This window comes from Bufo gargarizans, chromosome 10, assembly GCF_014858855.1.
Source record: "Bufo gargarizans isolate SCDJY-AF-19 chromosome 10, ASM1485885v1, whole genome shotgun sequence".
Classification (NCBI taxonomy): domain Eukaryota; kingdom Metazoa; phylum Chordata; class Amphibia; order Anura; family Bufonidae; genus Bufo; species Bufo gargarizans.
In genome coordinates this window covers 117,295,974-117,318,063 of record NC_058089.1, presented here as the reverse complement: position 1 = coordinate 117,318,063, position 22,090 = coordinate 117,295,974, and the positions used below count along the sequence as shown (strand labels likewise).

Here is a 22,090-nt window from a genome sequence, read left to right as displayed (position 1 = left end):
TTGTATAGATCTTAAAAAAAATAAATAAAGCATATTTGCTTAACTAGTGTGAGGCCACCTGGTGTCCATTTACCTAAATAGTATGTCGCCACCTGGTGTCCTTTTAATTACATAGTATGGGATCTCCTGGCGTTCATTTACTTACATAGTATGGCATCTCCTGGCGTTCATTTACTTACATAGTATGGCTCCACCTGGCCTTCATTTACTTGCATAGTATGGCGCCACCTGGCCTTCATTTACTTGCATAGTATGGCGCCACCTGGCCTTCATTTACTTGCATAGTATAGCGCCATCTGGTGTTTATTTTATTGCATAGTGTGATGCCTCCTGGTGTTCATTTACCTACCTTGTATATTGGCAGCTGTTATTAATTTACTTTCCTAGTATGGTGCCACTTGGGGTTCGTTTACATGGATTTGTCAGGAAGGAGCTGCTTCTGCAGTAACATGGCAGTATAGCTGAGAAGACTCCTTGGGAGTTAAGAGGGGACTAATTGTTGGCTGCCAGAGGGGGAAGGAGACACATATTCCTATTGACAGCCTTTCAGGACTTTTGGTGTGAAAATAATTCATGGTACCCATGTAAATTCTACAGGAGCTAAGTCTTCTCCTTTTTATGTTTTACAAGGACGGCAAACCTGAGTTACATCAAGAATTTCAGATTTTGTAGCGCCGCCAAGGATGAGCTGGGGTACTGCCTGACGTCCGTGGAGGCGGCCATTGAATACATCCGGCAAGGGAACCTGTCCCAAGCAGCTGCTGTGAGTAGGACGGACACTGTGGGTTTCCTCACAAGTGACACTTGCCACCCATCCACAGGAAGGTGACAAACGTACCATGGTCGTGGGCCCTACCAGTCACTGGAACAGGGGTCATCAGTATCTGATCGGTGTGGGTCCAACACCCGGGACCCCCACCGATCAGCTAGTTTAGAAGGCATCGGCACTCGCAGTAGCACCGCATCCTTCTCTCACCAAGCACAATGCCGTACATCGTATAGCTGCTGTGTTTGGTATTGCAGCTCAGCCCCATTCACCTCAATGGGGCTGAGCGGCTCCTAGGTCATGTTAACAATGAACCTGACGTCTCTGGCCTAGGGAAAGCTGAGAGAAGGCCACTGCGCCTCTCTCCAGAGGATGGGTCATCAGTAAAAATATCTCGGAAAACCAATTACATTATAAACTAGTGAAACGTACAGCTTTAAAATACCCAAAAGCAAGAGAGGGGAAGGTGGATTTCTCCTGTCCAGTCCTCGTGTCCATTGAGAGATATGGGGCATCAGAGGTGCACGACGACCGCTTATCGTATTACTTCTCTCTCCGCTGGCAGCCGGCCACGGTGACATCACCCATGCCTGTCTTGTAGGTCATGGCGACTCGCCTGAAGTCTCTTCCTTTTCAATCAACTCATGAAGGCAACGATGCAGCTTTTTAATGCAAAGCTTCGTACAAAAATGGATATTTAAAGAGCCGAATGTTTCATCCGGATACTAGTGCATAACATTGATTGCCTTTAAGTGGGCGCACGTGAGGAGACGCACGAGGAATGGTCCTGAGAAAACGGCAGTGTCTGAAATATTAATGGGCAGCGTTCCATAAAACCGAACCTGATGATGGGGGTTGTAATGTTATATTATCCAGCTATACACCGATCATCTATAACATTAAAACCAGCTACCTGATATTGTGTAGTTCCCCTTGTGCCTGTTGAGGCACGGATTCCACAAGACCTCTGAGGCGTCCTCTGGTACAATCACTCCAACTTTAGCAGTAGATCCTTTAAAGGGGTTGTCTAATCTTGTACATTGGGGGCATATCGCTGTCCTTAGAACGGAGCCTGCAAAGTAACAGATGGGGCACACAGCATGTACGGCCGCCTTCCATTCATTCCTATGGGAGTGCTGAAAATATTTTCGGAATCCCATTGAAATGAATGGGAAGCGTAAGCGCGACCACCGCTCTATTCGCTTCTATGGGGATGACGGGAATGGCTATTTTTGGCAATCCCATAGGAATGTATGGAGGGCGGTCGCGCATGCACCTTGTGGGCTCTGTTCTAGGGATAGGTGCGGGTCCCAGAGGTGGCGATATGCCCCCAATGTCCAAGATGAGACAACCCCTTTAAGTCCTGTAAGTTGCTCAGTGCAACCTCCGTAGATCAGGCTTTGTGTAATTTCTTTCCCAGGTAAGAGGCGCACACGCACCCGGCCGTCCACGTGATGTAATGTGATTCATCAGACCAGGCTGTCTTCTCCCATTGCTCCGTGGTCCAGTTCTGCCCCTCACATGTCCGCTGTAGGCACTTTGTGGTGGTGAACAGCAGTCTGGTCAGGCAGTTGGCGCTCTGACTGCTCTGCAGCTATGATGTATCCTGACACCTTGTTACCACAGCCAGCAGAAATGGTCAGTCGTTTGGGCTGCAGTATCTCTTCTATGGGATCGGACTGGATGGTGCTAGCCTTCACTGCCTGCACGAATCGCTGAGCCTTCGACACCCACAACCTTGGCTTTGACCGTTCTGATATTGAAGTATTCCAAATTCATCATTGCATTTTGTATTCCAGGATCCTGATGGGAGTGATAAATCTCTGCTGTGGCAGAGAATGAACTTGCTGTCTAGGACCTCCTCTGCCCCCATAGACTGCTTATTCCAGGTGAGTGGCATTGATGTCAGGTAGGCTATCCAATGCACGTTTACGTCACAGGGATGGAGCGGGCTCAGAAGCTGAGGCCGCACCATCTGCAGTATTACAGCTGCAATGGCCAGGATGGGAGATAACCCTCTGATCCCGGACATTTAGCCCCTTAGATGTCACAGACAACAGTGACTGCAGCATTTAGTCAGTTGGACAGAAGAAGGGGTTGGGGGGGTCTAACAGGTCTGCCATGTTTGAAAGCTTAAGTGCTGCCAGATGCAGGAACCAGTTTTTTATGGTATCAATCAAACTGCAGCTCATTCTGCCCCAAAAAAATAAATATATAAATATATATATCTCCAGCAACGGAAGAATAAAAAAAAAGTTATCGCTCCCAGAATATGGCGACACAAAACTAATCAAGATAACACCATTTACATCAAAGTTTTCAATACATTATATGGTGCCATTAAAATATGACTCTAGAAAACAAAAAAACTGCCCTCAGATGGCCGTGTCAGCAAAAAAAAAAATAAAAAATGTGATGCAAAAACAGAAAAAAATTGCTGTCATCTGTGCCCATAGCTGCAGCACCAAGGGGTTAAATGATTTTGCCTATGGGGACCTCATCCCTTTTTAAGTAGGATATTTCATGTTTTTTTTTTTTTTATTAATCGAGATAAATATCTTTACTTTCGCATTTTTTTTTCTCCGTGGCTGTGACGCTCTTCGCTGTGATTGGATCGCGGCACAGCCAGGGAGAATGAGACTCCCTTGAGAAACGCTGGCGTCCCCTCCTCCCTGTACCGATGCTCAGTATGGCATACTGAGCGGGAAAAGTGCAGGGGGGGGGGGGGGGCACAGCGGGGGGCGTAGGAGCGATATTTAAAAAAAAATCTGGCAGGGTGGCAGCATCGCCCCCGCTAGTAAAGGTATTTATCTCAATTAATTAAAAAAACATGAAAGGTCGGAGTAGGGAGCTGCCGCTGCAGGGTGGTTCTCATACATTACATGGTCACCCGCTGGTGAAGGCGCCGTGTCCTCTCCAGTGCAGGGAAATGTTATTCCCTGTCCTACCTCTGCTTGCTTTTAATTTACCATTTCACATTTTTCTCCAATGTAGCACATTGCTTCTGGAATCAAGAAGAAGTGGAGAAAATGCTGAACCAGGGAGACGCAGATGAGGAAGTCGTCCAAAAAATGTGTCACCCACTCTGCTCCTGCGACAGCTGTGATAAGATGGCTTCTGGGTAAAGACTATTAAATATCCTATTCATTGTATGGGTCCTGAATGAAGCATGTCCGCCACTTACATGATGTTAACTAACTCTCTGGTGAAGATTTGACATTTACGTACAATGCACGGCGCCACCTGGTGCGCATTTACTTACAATACACGGCGCCACCTGGTGCGCATTTACTTACAATACACGGCGCCACCTGGTGCGCATTTACTTACAATACACGGCGCCACCTGGTGGTCAGAGTGTTTAGCAATTTCCCCACTGCCAGGTAACATGACAGTATAGCTCAGACGACTTGTACAGTTTTTCAGCCTGTAGATGTACACAAGTGTCCTGATTCACTGACGGCAAGCAGATATGTTGCAAATGATGAGGAATTATGTAACATCCTAAAGTATATTAAAAGTTGCTGAAAATTTCCTTCAGCAACAATTTTAAAGAGCTTGTCCAGGATTTTGTTATGGCTGGCCTGTTTTCAAGATGGGCCATCGATATTTGGTTGACACCCCGCACCCCTGCCGATCAGCTGTTTCAGTGTATGGAGCTGATTACTGCTGCCACTGATGTGAATGGTCACCAGCTCCATTCACTGCACCATGGACAGAGGTGTGTATTTCCAGCTCCAGAGTTGAACTGATGCAGCTGATCGGCAGGTGGTGCGGGGTGTCGTACCTTCTCCAATCAGATATTGATTACCTGTCCTGAGGATGGGCCATCGATAAAAATCCTGGAATACCCCTTTTTAGCATTATCTGATCATTTCCAGGAGTTGTGTATTGGTCTTGGTTCGCAGATTGCAGGGTGGAGCGCCGTGTGCAGCTCAGTCCATAGTCATAATGACTGCGTGATGATGCTTTGTGGATTTATATTCTCCATTACTGCCCTGTAATGCATTATACATTATCCTGTACACCCCGAGCTGCTCATCCCAGGATTATTCCTAAATGATTTCCTCCTAATGGTTGCATATCTGTCCTATTTATTTATATATATTTTTTTTTTTTACCTAGAAAGTTAAATGACACTTCCATTGTTACTCCACTTTCTCGAGACGATCGCGGTTACACCCCCCTGCACATTGCCGCCATTTGTGGTAAGTCAGGCCCTGTTAATTGTCTCATCAGGACGCCCCCTTTTCTGATGGAGGCTGTCGCCCGCCTTACGTTTCCTCTGTAGTAGTAAAGGGTAGCCATTCAGATCTGTGGCTGATGGGTTGGACTGGCCCACCAGAGGATCCTCCAATGGGCCCAAGCTCTGACAGTAATAGACCCCTAATAAAACGGGCTCCCTGGGTGGGCCCTCAGAATAATTTCCTCTGGTGGGCCCAAGGGACTTCATCTGATATTGGGTCCACTAGCTCTTTTGCTCTGGTTTATAGACAGCGGTCCTGAGTGGGAGACCCTCCATCTGTGACTAATGGTGCATAACGAAAAGGGTTAACCCTTTTATATTTTATGGACGGGGGGGGGGGAAGGGGCTATTTGACCTCTGCATCCTCCTCCTATACACCTGCGAAAAATCTCCAGTCTATAATAATTTGTACACATTTGCCAAGTTTTAAAGGGGTTGTCCAGCTTTTATTAAGCATTGGTATGGCCCAGCGCTAGCTGATCAGCAGAGGTCCAGCACCCTGCACCACCACAGCTGTTCTGGTGTAGCGTTGTTGTCGGAAGTACACAGCTTTTTAGTGGACACTGCTGGGGTGCAGGTTGTCAGACTCCTGCTGATCGGCTAGTGATTGCCTATCCTGAGGATAGGCAATCAGTTGGTTAAAGCCTGGACTACCCCTTTAACTTTGAAACTGTACCCCTAGTCTGATCAGTGGGGGCCGGACTGCAGGGACACCCACTGGTCAAGAGAATAGTCCCCTGTCTCCCCATATGAATGCAGTGCCTGTCCACTACTGCTCCGTTCATCTCTGTGGGACGATGGAGATAGCCAAGCACTACCCCCGCCTTCTTTCCAGCAGTTCCATAAAGATGAATGGAGCTGCCACCTAAGGGGCGTTCACATGGTGGAAATCTATGCCATGTATGTGTAGCAGAAACATTCACCTCTTTCATCTTTTTAGGTCAGTCTCAGTTTATTGATCTCCTGATCTGTAAAGGAGCAGTGGTGAACGCCACCGATTATCACGGCTCGACGCCTCTTCACCTCGCCTGCCAGAAAGGTCATCAGAAGATAGCGGTAAGTTGGTGATTGGCTCTGCATCAGTCCTGTGCACATTGACAATAATTGTGCTGAAGGGTTAACGTACATTCACACACGGCAGAGTTGTTCAGAAATTTCTGCGAAAGTCCCTTCCATTTAGGCTCCATTCACATGTCCGCAATTCCGTTCCGCATTTTGCGGAACGGAATTGCGGACCCATCCATTTCTATGGGGCAGCACGACGTGCTGCCCGGATCTGGAAATGCGGATGCGCAATTCTGATCCTGAAAAAAAAATAGAACATGTCCTAATAGGCATTTTCTATTAAAATTGCTGGTGTCCGCATTTTGTGGATCCGCAAAACGCACACGGATGTGTGAATAGACCCTTATCGGAATAGGCCTCTCAGAAATTCATGGAAGTGTTTTGCACCTGCAGCATGTGCACAGATCTGCTGCGTGTGAACTCATCCTTACTGCTGCCTATGGGTACATGCACACGTTCAGGATTCATGTGCGGAGAATCCACACTGAAATCCGCAGGTGTTCACAGGCAAATCTGTGCGGTCAATCCGCATTAATTGGTGTGGATTTGCGTGCGGATTCGGTGCGGATTTTCCGCATGCAGATTTCACTAAGTGAATGAAGAAAATCCGGTCAGGAAAAATAAAATTGACATGTCGCGGATTTTAAAATCCGCACCGCAGGTCAAAATCCGCATCGTGTGCATTGAGAATTTCAAATTCTCATAGAATACAATGTACATGACCTACAGTGCGGATTTTCTGCACGCAAATCCGCACGCAATCCTGATCGTGTGCAGGGGGCCTATGGGTCCATTCACACTGCGTTTTTGGGGGGCTGTTTGTCACATGTTTTCCACACTAAAAAGCCTCCTATTCATTTCAATTAGAGGCAGAACTTGAATAAATGGGAAGCTGAAAAAAAATATGCCAAAAACCGCACAGACCTCAGATCTGAATTTTTTTTATTTTTTTACGCGCGTTTTCAAAATCCGTTGTGTGATCATCCCCTTAGTGATGTACACAGTCTTTTTCTGAAGTACTCTGTGCTGCTAGAGGACGATGATCCTTTGTTACCTCGCCCCCCACTTCCACACATGCTGCTGTACTTTCTAACATCACATGAATGGACAAGTCACTAGTAAGGTCAGCCCACCTCCTGAAATGCTCTGCGCTGCTGGGGTACCCACCTTCCATTATAAGCCAGCAATGCTGTGCGCTTCCGTGGTGTTTCTGTCCGTGCCTCCGCACCGCAATAAAAATAGAACATGTTCTGTTTTTTACGGTGCGGACGGATCACTGACCCATTCAAGTTGATTGGGTCTCAATCCGTCCTGGCCGCCGCAAATTGCACTCCCCAATGCACAGGACGGCCGTGTGCATGAGGCCTTATGGTGACATGTGACTGCGCACCATTTAAGAGCTTTTCCGAGGGTTAAATATCGACCTGTTCTTGTCGGTGGCGGTTCCGACTCCTGGCACCTCCGCCGATCTGCTGTTTGAAGGGGCTGCAGCCACTGGATGAGGTTTGCGGTCTCTTCATAGTATTTACAGCACAGCGCCCACACATTGTATAGTGGCTGTTCTTGGTATTGCAGATCAGTCACATTCATTTGAACGGTACAGAGCTACAGAAAGGCCACACGACCGATTAACGGGACTTCGCTGGCCTAGAAAGGGGTCGCAATGCCTGCTGAGTGCTGTGGCCCCTTCCAACACAGGGTGTCGGGAGTCAGACCCCCCCCCCCCACTGATCAGATATTGACGACCGCTCCTCAGGATAGCTCAGAAAACGCCTTTTTAAGATTATAAATGTAGGGCAGCCACTCGGACCTAATGATCAGACAGATCTAGATTTCCGCTGATTGCCACACCTGACATTCGGTGCAATGTTTTAGCGCAGCGTCATCTAGCCGAAGTCTGAATGTCCTCCTGTTTCCTGACATCTCTTCTGTGTCCTCTCCCTGTTTTTTAAGCTGCTCTTGTTACATTATAAGGCGAGCAGAGACATCCAGGATAATAATGGGAACACCCCGCTGCACTTGGCCTGCACCTATGGACATGAGGATGTAAGTATGAGCAGGATGGACAACATGGCGGAGCAGCGTAGATATTGCTGGTGTAAATCTATTCCTATGGGGAGATGAAGCGATGTGCTCGCCATATCTGTCGCCCACCCCATTTCAAGCGCTCACTTGCTGGGAATAGTTAGCCATTTTGCTGTGATTACAGCAGTACATACCTGTGACCTGTAGGTGGCACTCTTATGTTACTATCACTCCCCAAATGCAGGTTATACTATTTCTGTAGTTTTATGTTCACTTTGCACCCATTGGGCTTACACTTTAACGACCCCTGAACCCTTAAAATAAAATCCCCTAAAACATAAGCTTCTGAGATGTTAACACGATAGCTGTTTCTCTGTTGTACCCATTTCTGGGAAAGCTGGGTGGCCACTGGTGCGGCCTTTATCACTACTGTCACTCCTGAATGTCACCTATGCCTAGTGTTAGCTCAATATGGAAGCGTCCTGGAATAACTGGGCAGATTATTCATTCCGGAGCTCGGGAAAGCTGGGTGGCTGCTAGTATCCTCATCGCTTGTCACTCAGTTTTCCTAGAGTCCTCAGAGGAAAATATGCCTAGTAATACTGCAGTATGGAGGTATTCTGGAGTGCAGGAAAGCTGAGTGATTACTAGTAGACCTGCCATTAACTCTTACCCAAGTCCTGAACGTCAGTACCTCATGGTGTAGTAAGGCTGTATCCTGGCATAACTAGGTGTACATTAGCCATTCGGGAGTGTAGGAAAGCTGGGTGGTGATCCCGGTGGAAGCTGAAGGCAGCCATTGTGACCCAGCTTTCTTTAGGATCGGATACAAGTGATAGCATTGGGGGGGGGGGGGGTGTATTACTGGGGGTGTCTGTACGTGGTACCAGCGTGTGATACCTGTAACCTCTGTTCTTCCAGTGTGTGAAGGCTTTAGTCTATTACGATGTAAACTCTTGTAGAATGGATTGTGGTAATGAGAAGGGCGACACAGCGCTCCACGTCGCCGCCCGCTGGGGGTACCAGGGGATTATTGAGGTGCTGCTACAGAATGGAGCCGATCCCAACGTGTCAAACAAGAGGAAAGAGACGCCACTGCAGTGCGCCTTGAACTCTAAGGTGAGGGGTCCCGGCAGTGCCAGACTATGGAGTCTCCGAGGGCCTTAAAGGGGTTATGCCAGAATCTGCTTCCTGGCTCTGGCTCCATGCTTTTTCTCTCTTTGGACTGCGATGCTCTGCTGGGTTTCCTTCGCTGTAAACGTCCAAATGGTCACCTTCGCGGCCACTGATTGGCTGCGGCAATGTCAAAATGGATGTTTTCAGACAGGGAGCCCAGCGGAGCAACACAGGCCTGGAGGAGAAGGAAGAGGGGAGCAGGTGAGTTATTTTCCCTTTACATGGCCCATTCTTGCACAACCCCTTTAAAACCTACTGGTTTTCACATCTGAGGGTTTGTTACTGCTGTATCCAGACTTGCTAATACATTATACCAGCACTGCTACATTGTAACAGACGAGAGACTAGTTCTGCTGATGGGCTTAGCTCACAGGGGATTGTATAGGCTCGACACATTGTAGCATACCTTCAGTTGTGTAAAGTATTAGTACTGTACTGGTTTCCAGCTTCAGAGGGTAGGCAATAATTTTGCCATTCACTGACTGCAAGCAGAAAACGGTGGATTTGAACTAAATGATATAGGGAAGGGATATATAATCGTACAACTAGATAGATTTGCTATTTGGAAGTCTGGGGAAGCTTGGTTAAAACCCTGTAGGAGCTGTTAAAGCGGCCATGTTGGTCGTCACGGCCTTTAGCTGGATGTCTGCCTGTCACTGGCCTAACGTGACGTGGAAGTCGCTCCGCGTCCAAATTGATCGCCCTTGTATTTGCACCTAGATCCTGTCCATCATGGAATCTGCACGTGTGGGGGACGGCAGGAGGTCAGAGGTAAGGAGCGGCTGCACAGCAGCGCACTGAATGCAAGCTCTGCTTCCTTCCCACGTATTCATGTCTCCACTTGTGTCTTATTGTGGGTCGTGTTGCAGGCCCTCAGCCAGTCCCCTCCTCGCTCCGCGGACACCATCAGCCGAGACTCGTCCGAGTCCAGCCTCTCGTCACCGTCCACCAGGCAAGATGACGTCAAAAGCAAGTATAAAGATGTAAATGTCTACTTCCATTGAAAACAGTAGCCAGGACTAATTCCCTTTATCCGACAATAGTGGTGCCGAGCGGGTTAGTGGCCAAGCGAAGGCCTCCCCCAATGCCTGCCATCTTGGTACTTCCATTACACAGTATATAAGGACGATGCTGCAGATACCGTACACTGCAATAAAGAAGTATTGTATATTGTAGAAGTGATTGTCCCACAAATAATATTCTACATTTTTCAAACCAGCACTTTTGTAATTGCATGTAATTAAAATGAATTATAGCTACTGAGTTATTCAATGAAATCTACCTGTATAGCGCCACCTGCTGTTTGTTCTTTTTCTAATTTCTCTGTTCTGTTCACTGAGATGGAAGCACATGCTCAGTTACATCTTTCACCTGCCACCAGCTGCAGCAGAAAGGACATGCCCCTTGAGCTGCCGGCTTCAAATCAATATAGCAGAGCAATTGAGCAGCACATGGGGGGTGGGGGGGAATCCATGTAAGGTTCAGGGCTGGCTCTAGCTTTGCTCAAGAGTTGTCCTGTACTAGATCATACATAATTTTCACTTTTTCATAATAATCATGGGATAATAAAAAAAATAAAAAATCCAAAAATCATAAAACGTAAAAAAAAAAAATACTATCATATACAAATGTAAACAATAAAGTATAATTATCGTGTCCAAAAATGTCTGAAATATTACAGTATTCCGTTATTTATCCTGCATGCCGAACACTGCGAATACAAAAATTGTACAATGTAATTGCATCAGAATATGGCGGCACAAGTTATGTGCGTCACAATATGGCGGCACAAAGCATTCCGATCCCACTACATTCCCCTTATGCTTGTAATTTCAGTAGAGGCCCCAGGCACCGCTTATCTTGTGTGAAACAACAGTGTCGGACATTAATAATCCAAGCAGTCAGATCATTGCAGACGGCGGGGGCTGTCCATCAGGTCCCTGGGCAGACCCCAATGATCTAGGCTGGATCTAATGTGTATGTCCCACGTTACAGAACCCATAGGGTACACTTACCTGCAGTGGTGCAGTAGAAAGGCGGTGGCGGGTTGACGTGTAAATTGTGCATCAGATGATTTCTTTGTCTTCCTCAGGTGGAGAAGCTGTTACGAGCCATCTCTGATGGAGACCTGGAAATGGTACGACATCCAAGGGTGTTACTCCCTCTGACATCTGTGGGAGATTTTCTTGGAAAACTTGTCTTAAAAGGGTTGTCCCAAAATGTAAACTTGTGGCTAGGGGATAAGTCTCTGATATGTGAGGGTCTGATCCTGCGCGCTCACGAGAATGAGGGTCCTGTGCCCCTCATATGAATGTAGTGATGGTCGAGTATGCACGCTGCCGATCCATTCATATCTGTGGGACTGCTGGAGATGACTATGTAGAGGGGAGGGGGTGAAGGACCCTCATTCTCAAAATCCCAGCCTGTATCGCCTTGTCTGTTATCTGCCCCTGCAGGTTCGTTACCTCTTGGAGTGGGTGGAGGATGACTATGATGATGAACTGGAAGACTCGCTGGTTGGGAAGGAGTTTTGTCACCCTCTGTGCCAGTGCCGCACATGTGGTCCTGTTCAGAAGGTCAGTCCATTATAGGGACAACCACTTTACATATGGCGGTAATCGCCACTTATGTCCCCCTCCCCCAGTAAAAAAAGAGCAGAGTTTCTGCAAGCAGTAGGTCATTGATTCCTGTGGGCAGCACGTAAGTCATTACATTCCCATTAATGTACCCCACAGGACCAGCTTGTTACCAGGGTTGTCTAAAGGGGGCCTCTACTTGTAACACTCACCCACTTCATAACTCGCCTATGAAGGTGATTTTTATATATATATTTTTTTTTAATTATTATTTTGGGTTTCAGAAGCTGAACAGGATTCCCAGTAATGGTCTGGGGGTCAATGTGACCAGTCGGGATGGATTCACACCACTACATATCGCAGCCTTAAATGGTCACTCCGTTCTTGTGACTCTGCTCTTGAAACACGGGGCCCACGTGGATGCAAAGAATGGGAACCGGGCCCTTCCTCTGCACCTGGCCTGTCACAAGGGACATTTTGAGGTGAGTTTAAATCCTGGGAATTAAATCGCAGGAAGAATGTTCAAGGTGGGCGCTGGCTGGAGCCTAAGTAGGTTCTACGCTTTGGACAATGCCTAATTAGAAAAGAAACGCACAAAGAGGTGCTCTGTGGTGAAGTACTGCAGGGGGCAAAATACATGGCGCTGACGGGCACTCGCCAAGGGGGGTTGTGCAAGGACAGGCACAACACTGGGACAAGCATGGCAGATAACACTGGATGCCTGGCGCACTGCCCTAAGATGATCCAGCAAGTGTCCCTCGGCAGCTGGAGTAAAATGAGTTAAAAAAAAAAAAAAACGCTCTGGAGATCAGGAAACCAGTTTAAATGTTTATTAAAAGACAACCATATGACGCATTTCAGAGGTGGCTGTTTTAACGTGAATTCAATGATTTGAGAATAAATAGGCTTAAACAGGGTAAGTGATAGAAATATTTATTAAGGGGACAGAACCAATCAGTACTTAAGTATGTAAAATACCCTTACAACACTGGCCTACCCCCGAAACACGTCAAATGGTTGTATTTTCATAGACTTTTAAACTGGTTTCCTGTGATCTAGCAAATGTTAATTTTACCTGTAGCATCACTACAGGGGAAGTGAGGCATTACACGGTGTCCATTAATGTCAATGGGTTATCTGTGCATGTGACAGGAGTATGGCTGACCGTTGCAGTGGCCATATTGACAAAAGTGCATCTGCCTCCTGATCACTTTAGGCTGGGTTCACACCTGAGCATTGCGCAAACGCGCGTTTTTGTCGCGCATTTTTATGCGCGTTTTTGGTAATAGTAAACGCGCGTTTGTGTGATTGACTACAGTGTCCTATGGCCACAAACGCGCGTCAAAACGGCCCAAAGTCGCTCATGTACTTTTTTGAGCGTCGGGCGTTTTACAGCGCGTTCGTACGCGCTGTAAAACGCCCAGGTGAGAACCATTCCCATAGGGAAGCATTGGTTTCTCCTTGTTGAGCGTTTTACAGCGCGTAGGAACGCGCTGTAAAACGCTCAGGTGTGAACCCAGCCTTAGTGCATCTACAGGTCCTTCTAAAAAAATTAGCATATTGTGATAAAGTTCATTATTTTCTGTAATGTACTGATAAACATTAGACTTTCATATATTTTAGATTCATTACACACAACTGAAGTAGTTCAAGCCTTTTATTGTTTTAATATTGATGATTTTGGCTACAGCTCATGAAAAAACCAAAATTCCTATCTAAAAAAATTAGCATATCATGAAAAGGTTCTCTAAACGAGCTATTAACCTAATCATCTGAATCAACTAATTAACTCTAAACACCTGCAAAAGATTCCTGAGGCTTTTAAAAACTCCCAGCCTGGTTCATTACTCAAAACCGCAATCATGGGTAAGACTGCCAACCTGACTGCTGTCCAGAAGGCCATCATTGACACCCTCAAGCAAGAGGGTAAGACACAGAAAGAAATGTCTGAAGGAATAGGCTGTTCCCAGAGTGCTGCATCAAGGCCCCTCAGTGGGAAGTCTGTGGGAAGGAAAAAGTGTGGCAGAAAACGCTGCACAACGAGAAGAGGTGACCGGACCCTGAGGAAGATTGTGGAGAAGGACCGATTCCAGACCTTGGGGGACCTGCGGAAGCAGTGGACTGAGTCTGGAGTAGAAACATCCAGAGCCACCGTGTACAGGCGTGTGCAGGAAATGGGCTACAGGTGCCGCATTCCCCAGAAACAGCGGCAGAAGCGCCTGACCTGGGCTACAGAGAAGCAGCACTGGACTGTTGCATGTCATTTGGAAATCAAGGTGCCAGAGTCTGGAGGAAGACTGGGGAGAGGGAAATGCCAAAATGCCTGAAGTCCAGTGTCAAGTACCCACAGTCAGTGATGGTCTGGGGTGCCATGTCAGCTGCTGGTGTTGGTCCACTGTGTTTTATCAAGGGCAGGGTCAATGCAGCCGCTATCAGGAGATTTTGGAGCACTTCATGCTTCCATCTGCTGAAAAGCTTTATGGAGATGGAGATTTCATTTTTCAGCAGGACCTGGCACCTGCTCACAGTGCCAAAACCACTGGTAAATGGTTTACTGACCATGGTATTACTGGGCTCAATTGGCCTGCCAACTCTCCTGACCTGAACCCCATAGAGAATCTGTGGGATATTGGGAAGAGAAAGTTGAGAGACGCAAGACCCAACACTCTGGATGAGCTTAAGGCCGCTATCGAAGCCTCCTGGGCCTCCATAACACCTCAGCAGTGCCACAGGCTGATTGCCTCCATGCCACGCCGCATTGAAGCATCCTGGGCCTCCATAACACCTCAGCAGTGCCACAGGCTGATTGCCTCCATGCCACGCCGCATTGAAGCATCCTGGGCCTCCATAACACCTCAGCAGTGCCACAGGCTGATTGCCTCCATGCCACGCCGCATTGAAGCAGTCATTTCTGCAAAAGGATTCCCGACCAAGTATTGAGTGCATAACTGAACATAATTATTTGAAGGTTGACTTTTTTTGTATTAAAAACACTTTTCTTTTATTGGTCGGATGAAATATGCTAATTTTTTGAGATAGGAAATTTGGGTTTTCATGAGCTGTATGCCAAAATCATCAATATTAAAACAATAAAAGGCTTGAACTACTTCAGTTGTGTGTAATGAATCTAAAATATATGAAAGTCTAATGTTTATCAGTACATTACAGAAAATAATGAACTTTATCACAATATGCAAATTTTTGGAGAAGGACCTGTATAAGATGCAGTCAAGGTACTGGAACGGGCGGTGAGAAAGTTGCAGGCTTTCTAGGTAAGATGGGTTGGTAAGACAAGCCAGGAGCGATCATGTGACATCTGCTTCTGACTTCGTAGACTCCTTCACCTCTGACCAAGAGGCTTCTGCCTAGAGATCAGAGACTTGGCGGTACAAAAAGCTTGATGTTCACTTTAAGAATCTCCCAGATCGCTGAATTATAAGAGAATGTATTTTCCAGGTGGTAAAGATTCTGATGGAGTTGAGCACGGGGAAGAACAAGAAGGACATAAACGGGAACACGCCGCTAATCTACGCCTGCATCACAGGCCACCTGGAGATGACTTCCCTCTTACTGGAGGTAGAAGATGTTGGGTATCTGCTGGAATCTCCAGTTATATAACTCCTCAATGACCAGTTTATTTCTATTCCTTTCCCAGCAAGGAGCATCTGTCAATCTCAGCAATGTAAAAGGGAACACCGCTCTGCATGAGGCCGTCCGCAGGAACCATGAAGGATTAGTCAAGCTGCTGTTACTGTACGGTGCCTGGGTGGACGTGAGGAACAAGCGTCAGTATTGCCCACTGGACTTTGCAAAGGTAGTATGTGTCGGGGGGTCAGAGAGTGCTTTAACCACCTAACTGTTCTGCTCTGGCTGTAGGAAAAGTGCATAACTCTTCTGCCCGAACTGGGCTCGGGCAGATGTGGAAGGGGGGGGCTGCTTTAGCCACTAATATCTCCTGAATGTTAGCAGCTAGAGGCATGGGCCTGGTCTTGTTTGAAATATTTCCTGGTTTTCATACAAGACCAAAACGACAGCATTCGCCCAGGATAAGCAGGAGATATCACTGTTAGAAATTTAGTCTGGAATAATTGCGGTAAAACCTGCTTTTACCTTCAGCTGCATTCACTGCATCCCGATTTTCTAACAATACTATCTTCCCATATAGCGAAGATGATGCTTTTGGAATGTCGTCTTTCAAACAATACAAACTAAGCCCACATCTCTAGCTGCTACTAAACCAGAGATATGAGCAGCTAAAGCAGCCATTCCCTTCATTCTGGAGGGGAAGCATTTGCAGAGCTGACAGGCTGTAGGAGGAAAGGAAAAATACTGAAAATATACAGAATGTGGCATTATCACCACTATACTGACCCACAGAATATAGTGATGTTCTTTTGACCCTTGCATAGTTAGATATGTGACGTCCTATGTAACACAATCCCTATTCGACCTCACAGCAGCAGCAGGACTGTAGCTGACCTGTTGTGTTGCAGACTTGCAGGCATGAGATGACTGTTATGTGTTGTTCACAGAACAGCAGAATCCGACAGCTTCTTCTCTCTGCCTCCAACCACGTGACGGACAGCGGGGCAGCAGCGTCCGAGGAGCATCCCGGCCACATCCGGAAAAAATGTGAGATGATGGTGGATAATGCGCTTTAATATATGTCCGTAAAGTCCTTTTATAATATATAGGGGGAGATTTATCAAACTGGTGTAAAGTAGAACTGGATTAGTTGCCCATAGCAACCATCAGATTCCTCCTTTCATTTTTCACAGCTCCTTTGCAAAAATAAAAGGTGGAATCTGATTGGTTGCTATGGGCAACTAATCCAGTTCTACTTTACACCAGTTTGATAAATCTCCACCACAATCCTTATTTATCATTCCCCCGTTATCTGTGTTAATGGCAATAAGAGACGAAAACCTGTTACCGAAATACTGTCTCCCCTCCTTCCAGCAACGACCTCTAGTCCAACCAGCTCAGAAGCTCATGTAACTCCCAGAAAAGCTGATGTCCCTCCATCTAAGTAAGTTATAACGTTATATAAGCATGTAATAATGTACCGTTATAAAAAGTTTAATATAGCAACACATCCTGTACTGATCATGTATTATGCTCCAGAGCTGCACTCACTATTCTGCTGGTGCAGTCACTGTGTACATACATTACTTATCCTGTACAGATCCTGAGTTACATCCTGTATTATACTCCAGAGCTGCACTCACTATTCTGCTGGTGGTCACTATGTATATACATTACTTATCCTGTACTGATCCTTAGTTACATCCTGTATTATACTCCAGAGCTGCACTCACTATTCTGCTGGTAGAGTCAATGTGTACATACATTACTTATCCTGTACTGATCCTAAGTTTCGTCCTGTATTATACTCCAGAGCTGCACTCACTATTCTGCTGGTGCAGTCACTGGGTACATACATTACATTACTGATCCTGAGTTACATCCTGTATTATACTCCAGAGCTGCACTCACTATTCTGCTGGTGCAGTCACTGTGTACATACATTACTTATCCTGTACTGATCCTGAGTTACATCCTGTATTATACTCCAGAGCTGCACTCACTATTCTGCTGGTGCAGTCACTGTGTACATACATTACTTATCCTGTACTGATCCTGAGTTACATCCTGTATTATACTCCAGAGCTGCGCTCACTATTCTGCTGGTGCAGTCACTGTGTACATACATTACATTACTTATCCTGTACTGATCCTGAGTTACATCCTGTATTATACTCCAGAGCTGCGCTCACTATTCTGCTGGTGCAGTCACTGTGTACATACATTACTTATCCTGTACTGATCCTGAGTTACGTCCTGTATTATACTCCAGAGCTGCACTCGCTATTCTGCTGGTTTTGAAATCCAGATCACTAGAGCAAACACTGTGTAGACATGTAACAAGCAAGGGAAACTGGGATATTTTCGCTTTGAAATCAGCAGAATTGTGATTGCAGCTCTGGAGTATAATAAAATGTGCTGTAAACTGTCACTTTGGGGCCGGTGCTGTCTCTCTTTTTCAGTCTCTTGCCCGGTTTCATCACATGACCCTTCTATCTATATATATATATATATATATATATATATATATATATATATATATATATATATATATATATATATATATATATATATATATATATATACATATACACAGACGTGGACAAAATTGTTGGTACCCTTTGGTCAATGAAAGAAAAAGTCACAATGGTCACAGAAATAACTTTAATCTGACAAAAGTAATAATAAATTAAAATTCTATAAATGTTAACCAATGAAAGTCAGACATTGTTTTTCAACCATGCTTCAACAGAATTATGTAAAAAAATAAACTCATGAAACAGGCATGGACAAAAATGATGGTACCCCTAACTTAATATTTTGTTGCGCAACCTTTTGAGGCAATCACTGCAATCAAACGCTTCCTGTAACTGTCAATGAGACATCTGCACCTCTCAGCAGGTATTTTGGCCCACTCCTCATGAGCAAACTGCTCCAGTTGTGTCCGGTTTGAAGGGTGCCTTTTCCAGACTGCATGTTTCAGCTCCTTCCAAAGATGCTCAATAGGATTGAGGTCAGGGCTCATAGAAGGCCACTTTAGAATAGTCCAATTTTTTCCTCTTAGCCATTCTTGGGTGTTTTTAGCGGTGTGTTTTGGGTCATTGTCCTGTTGCAAGACCCATGACCTGCGACTGAGACCAAGCTTTCTGACACTGGCTAGTACATTTCTCTCTAGAATTCCTTGATAGTCTTGAGATTTCATTGTACCCTGCACAGATTCAAGACACCCTGTGCCAGACGCAGCAAAGCAGCCCCAGAACATAACAGAGCCTCCTCCATGTTTCACAGTAGGGACAGTGTTCTTTTCTTGATATGCTTCATTTTTTCGTCTGTGAACATACAGCTGATGTGCCTTGGCAAAAACTTCGATTTTTGTCTCATCTGTCCACAGGACATTCTCCCAGAAGCTTTGTGGCTTGTCAACATGTAGTTTGGCATATTCCAGTCTTGCTTTTTTATGATTCGTTTTCAACAATGGTGTCCTCCTTGGTCGTCTCCCATGTAGTCCACTTTGGCTCAAACAACGACGGATGGTGCGATCTGACACTGATGTTCCTTGAGCATGAAGTTCACCTTGAATCTCTTTAGAAGTCTTTCTAGGCTCTTTTGTTACCATTCGGATTATCCGTCTCGTAGATTTGTCATCAATTTTCCTCCTGCGGCCACGTCCAGGGAGGTTGGCTACAGTCCCATGGATCTTAAACTTATGAATAATATGTGCAACTGTACTCACAGGAACATCTAGTTGCTTGGAGATGGTCTTATAGCCTTTACCTTTAACATGCTTGTCTATAATTTTCTTTCTGATCTCTTGAGACAGCTCTTTCCTTTGCTTCCTCTGGTCCATGTCGAGTGTGGTACACACCATATCACCAAACAACACAGTGATTACCTGGAGCCATATATATAGGCCCAATGGCTGATTACAAGGTTGTAGACACCTGTGATGCTAATTAGTGGACACACCTTGAATTAACATGTCCCTTTGGTCACATTATGTTCTGTGTTTTCTAGGGGTACCATCATTTTTGTCCATGCCTGTTTCATGAGTTTATTTTTTTACATAATTCTGTTGAAGCATGGTTGAAAAACAATGTCTGACTTTCATTGGTTAACATTTATAGAATTTTAATTTATTATTACTTTTGTCAGATTAAAGTTATTTCTGTGACCATTGTGACTTTTTCTTTCATTGACCAAAGGGTACCAACAATTTTGTCCACGTCTGTGTATATATATATATATATATATATAATATATATATATATATATATATATATTAATCTGCTGCAGTCTCAGGATTAATGGGATGGAATGATAGAAGTGGCTTTTATTCCCTCGCTGATCCCAGCAGATGGCCTTATCCTGTATGAGAAGAAAAGCAGATTTGGTTGTTTTTTTTTTTGTTTTTTTTGCACTTACTGCAATTTTGGGGGAAATGACCGGATTAAGTCATTACACAAGATGAAGATGTGACCCCGAGGTCAGACACGACGGCTCCCTGTACATTAGGAAATGATCTGTGCTTTTCCTGTATGTATCAGCAGGTTCTCAGCCCCACTTCCCAGTTTGGTTTGATGGGGGAAGTGGCATATAAGAAAAGGAATTGTCCAACCCTTTTAGGAGGGGAATTCTAGGTCACCACATTGTTCCCTTAGACCATCTTGGGGACATCTGAAGTAGGTCTCCATTGTCAGGACCCTTTCAGACGGCTCTTTATATTTCTTACTGTGCCCTTTCACTTTCTCATCACTGTGTGACGATCCAACCCAAGAAGCTGAGATATGGGGAGCTCTTTGGGGCTCTCACACAGGAGATCCACTTTACATTCACAATTTCCTCTAAGCTGCCCAGCAAGGAAAGACCGCTCCCACAGGGGCTACCTGAGCTTATCCCTTAAAGGGGTCGTCTGCTTTTTTTCTATTGATGACCTATCCTCAGGATATCAATATCAGATCAGCTGTTTGAAGAGGAAGCAGCGCTCGTACCGGCGCTGCCTTCTCTTCTCTGTTTACCTGCTCGCCGTCGCAACCGGAGTGGTGAGCAGGTATAATTACAAGTATGGCGTCCCTATTCAATTCTATGGGACGGCTTGTCTCTCTTCAGATTGGTGTGAATGGGGACACCACACATGTCATTACACCTGCTCCCCGCTGCAGCGAGCTGGTAAACAGAGAAGGGAAGGCAGTGCTTGTACGAGTGCTGTTTTCTCTTCAAAAAGCTGATCAGTAGGGGTGTCGGGAGTCAGACATTCCCACCGATCTGATATTGATGACCTATCCTGTGGAGAAGTCATCAATAGAGAAAAGCGGACAACCCCTTTAATAATCGGGTAAAGTGTTTGTAAATCGCTCTGCTCGACCATAGAGAAAACTGTGCAGCCTTTTAGTTACAGCTGCACAGTCCTCTCTATCCTTTCACTGCACTTATCTGTATTAATGGTGCAGGAAGGAAACAGGACGTTACAGGGAGAAAAATAACTGGAGAGGTAAGTAACAGCTACTAACCCTAGGTATGTAGTATTAACCCTTCTACTGCCACCATCTCCGATTTACTGTTTCTCTGCCCTAGACCACCAGGGATTCTTGCATTAATCCTTTCACTCTCTTAGACCACTAGAGATATTTTACATTAACCCCTTTCACTGCCCTAGACCACCAGGAATATTGACATTGACCCCTTAACCATTCGAGAGCACCAGAGATACTGGAATTAACCACCTCACTGTTCAAGACTACTGGGTATAGTAGCTCCTGCACTACTCTAGACCACCAGGAATACTGGCATTAACACCTACCAGTACCACTGGTGAGCAGGGGAGAGACTGGAGGGCTCGCTCTGGTTGATCCGGAGCCTGCTCCCGGGTTGCTTCCTCCTCCTTGCCCTTGGTGGGTTGAAGCTGGAGTGAGCCCCCGACGCGCTTGAAGTACGTCACTTCCGGCGTGGCCAGAAAGTGACGCAAGAGGCAGGCGGTGTGCGGCAGTGGCATCCAGGTTTGAAAATGCCAGTGAGCATAGCAGCGTAGCCACATGTCGGATCTGATCTGTGGTCTGGAACAAGATGTCGGGTCCTGAGCCGCACTCCCCCAGAGAGCTTGATGCCTCATGTAAGTTCCCTGCGGGGATTGCATATTATCCTGCGGGTTTTGTTTAATCACCATCCGGTTATTACGGGGCCACCCTTGTGGAGAGGGGTCTTTTCCCCCTCCCCGATCAATATCTCACAGTGGAGTGTTGCACTAGGATGTATATTGTGAGGGTTAGCTCTTTCCGGGGTCACGCTTACAGACTTCTTCTCAGACCACGTATTTTTCATATTAAAACTGTGCTTCAATGCGACACAAGCACCACCCCCCCCCCCCATTACAGACTGTCACTTAGCCTCGTGGTCCCTTAGCCTACCCGTCTGAGATCACTCCAAACATCTGCAGGTCTCTGGTCCCGGATAACACACTACCCCAGACTGACACCCTGGGAGGTGCTTTATCCCAGCCTGATTATCGCAGAACTCGCCTGCGATCCTCTCTGGACCAAGGGAACACCCGTCCTGGAAGGGTGTGGATTGGCAGATCCCACTTCCAGTCCTATCTGCCAATCCAACTAAAATCCAGCCCAGAATATACCGAAAACAACCTGGTCTCAGCCACCTACA

General features: G+C 46.0%; 1 protein-coding gene across 1 annotated transcript in view; it reads left to right on the top strand.

The window, feature by feature from the left end:
- Nucleotides 1–22,090, top strand: part of ANKRD27 (ankyrin repeat domain 27) — a 43,294-nt gene that overhangs the window by 14,671 nt on the left and 6,533 nt on the right. Inside the window, 17 exon segments of the mRNA XM_044269712.1 lie at nt 631–763; nt 2,566–2,655; nt 3,761–3,770; nt 3,773–3,887; nt 4,892–4,974; nt 5,953–6,068; nt 8,031–8,123; nt 9,024–9,221; nt 9,999–10,049; nt 10,148–10,261; nt 11,371–11,415; nt 11,735–11,854; nt 12,139–12,336; nt 15,311–15,430; nt 15,510–15,668; nt 16,387–16,486; nt 16,814–16,883. Coding sequence (XP_044125647.1) covers nt 631–763; nt 2,566–2,655; nt 3,761–3,770; nt 3,773–3,887; nt 4,892–4,974; nt 5,953–6,068; nt 8,031–8,123; nt 9,024–9,221; nt 9,999–10,049; nt 10,148–10,261; nt 11,371–11,415; nt 11,735–11,854; nt 12,139–12,336; nt 15,311–15,430; nt 15,510–15,668; nt 16,387–16,486; nt 16,814–16,883 — 1,815 coding nt within the window.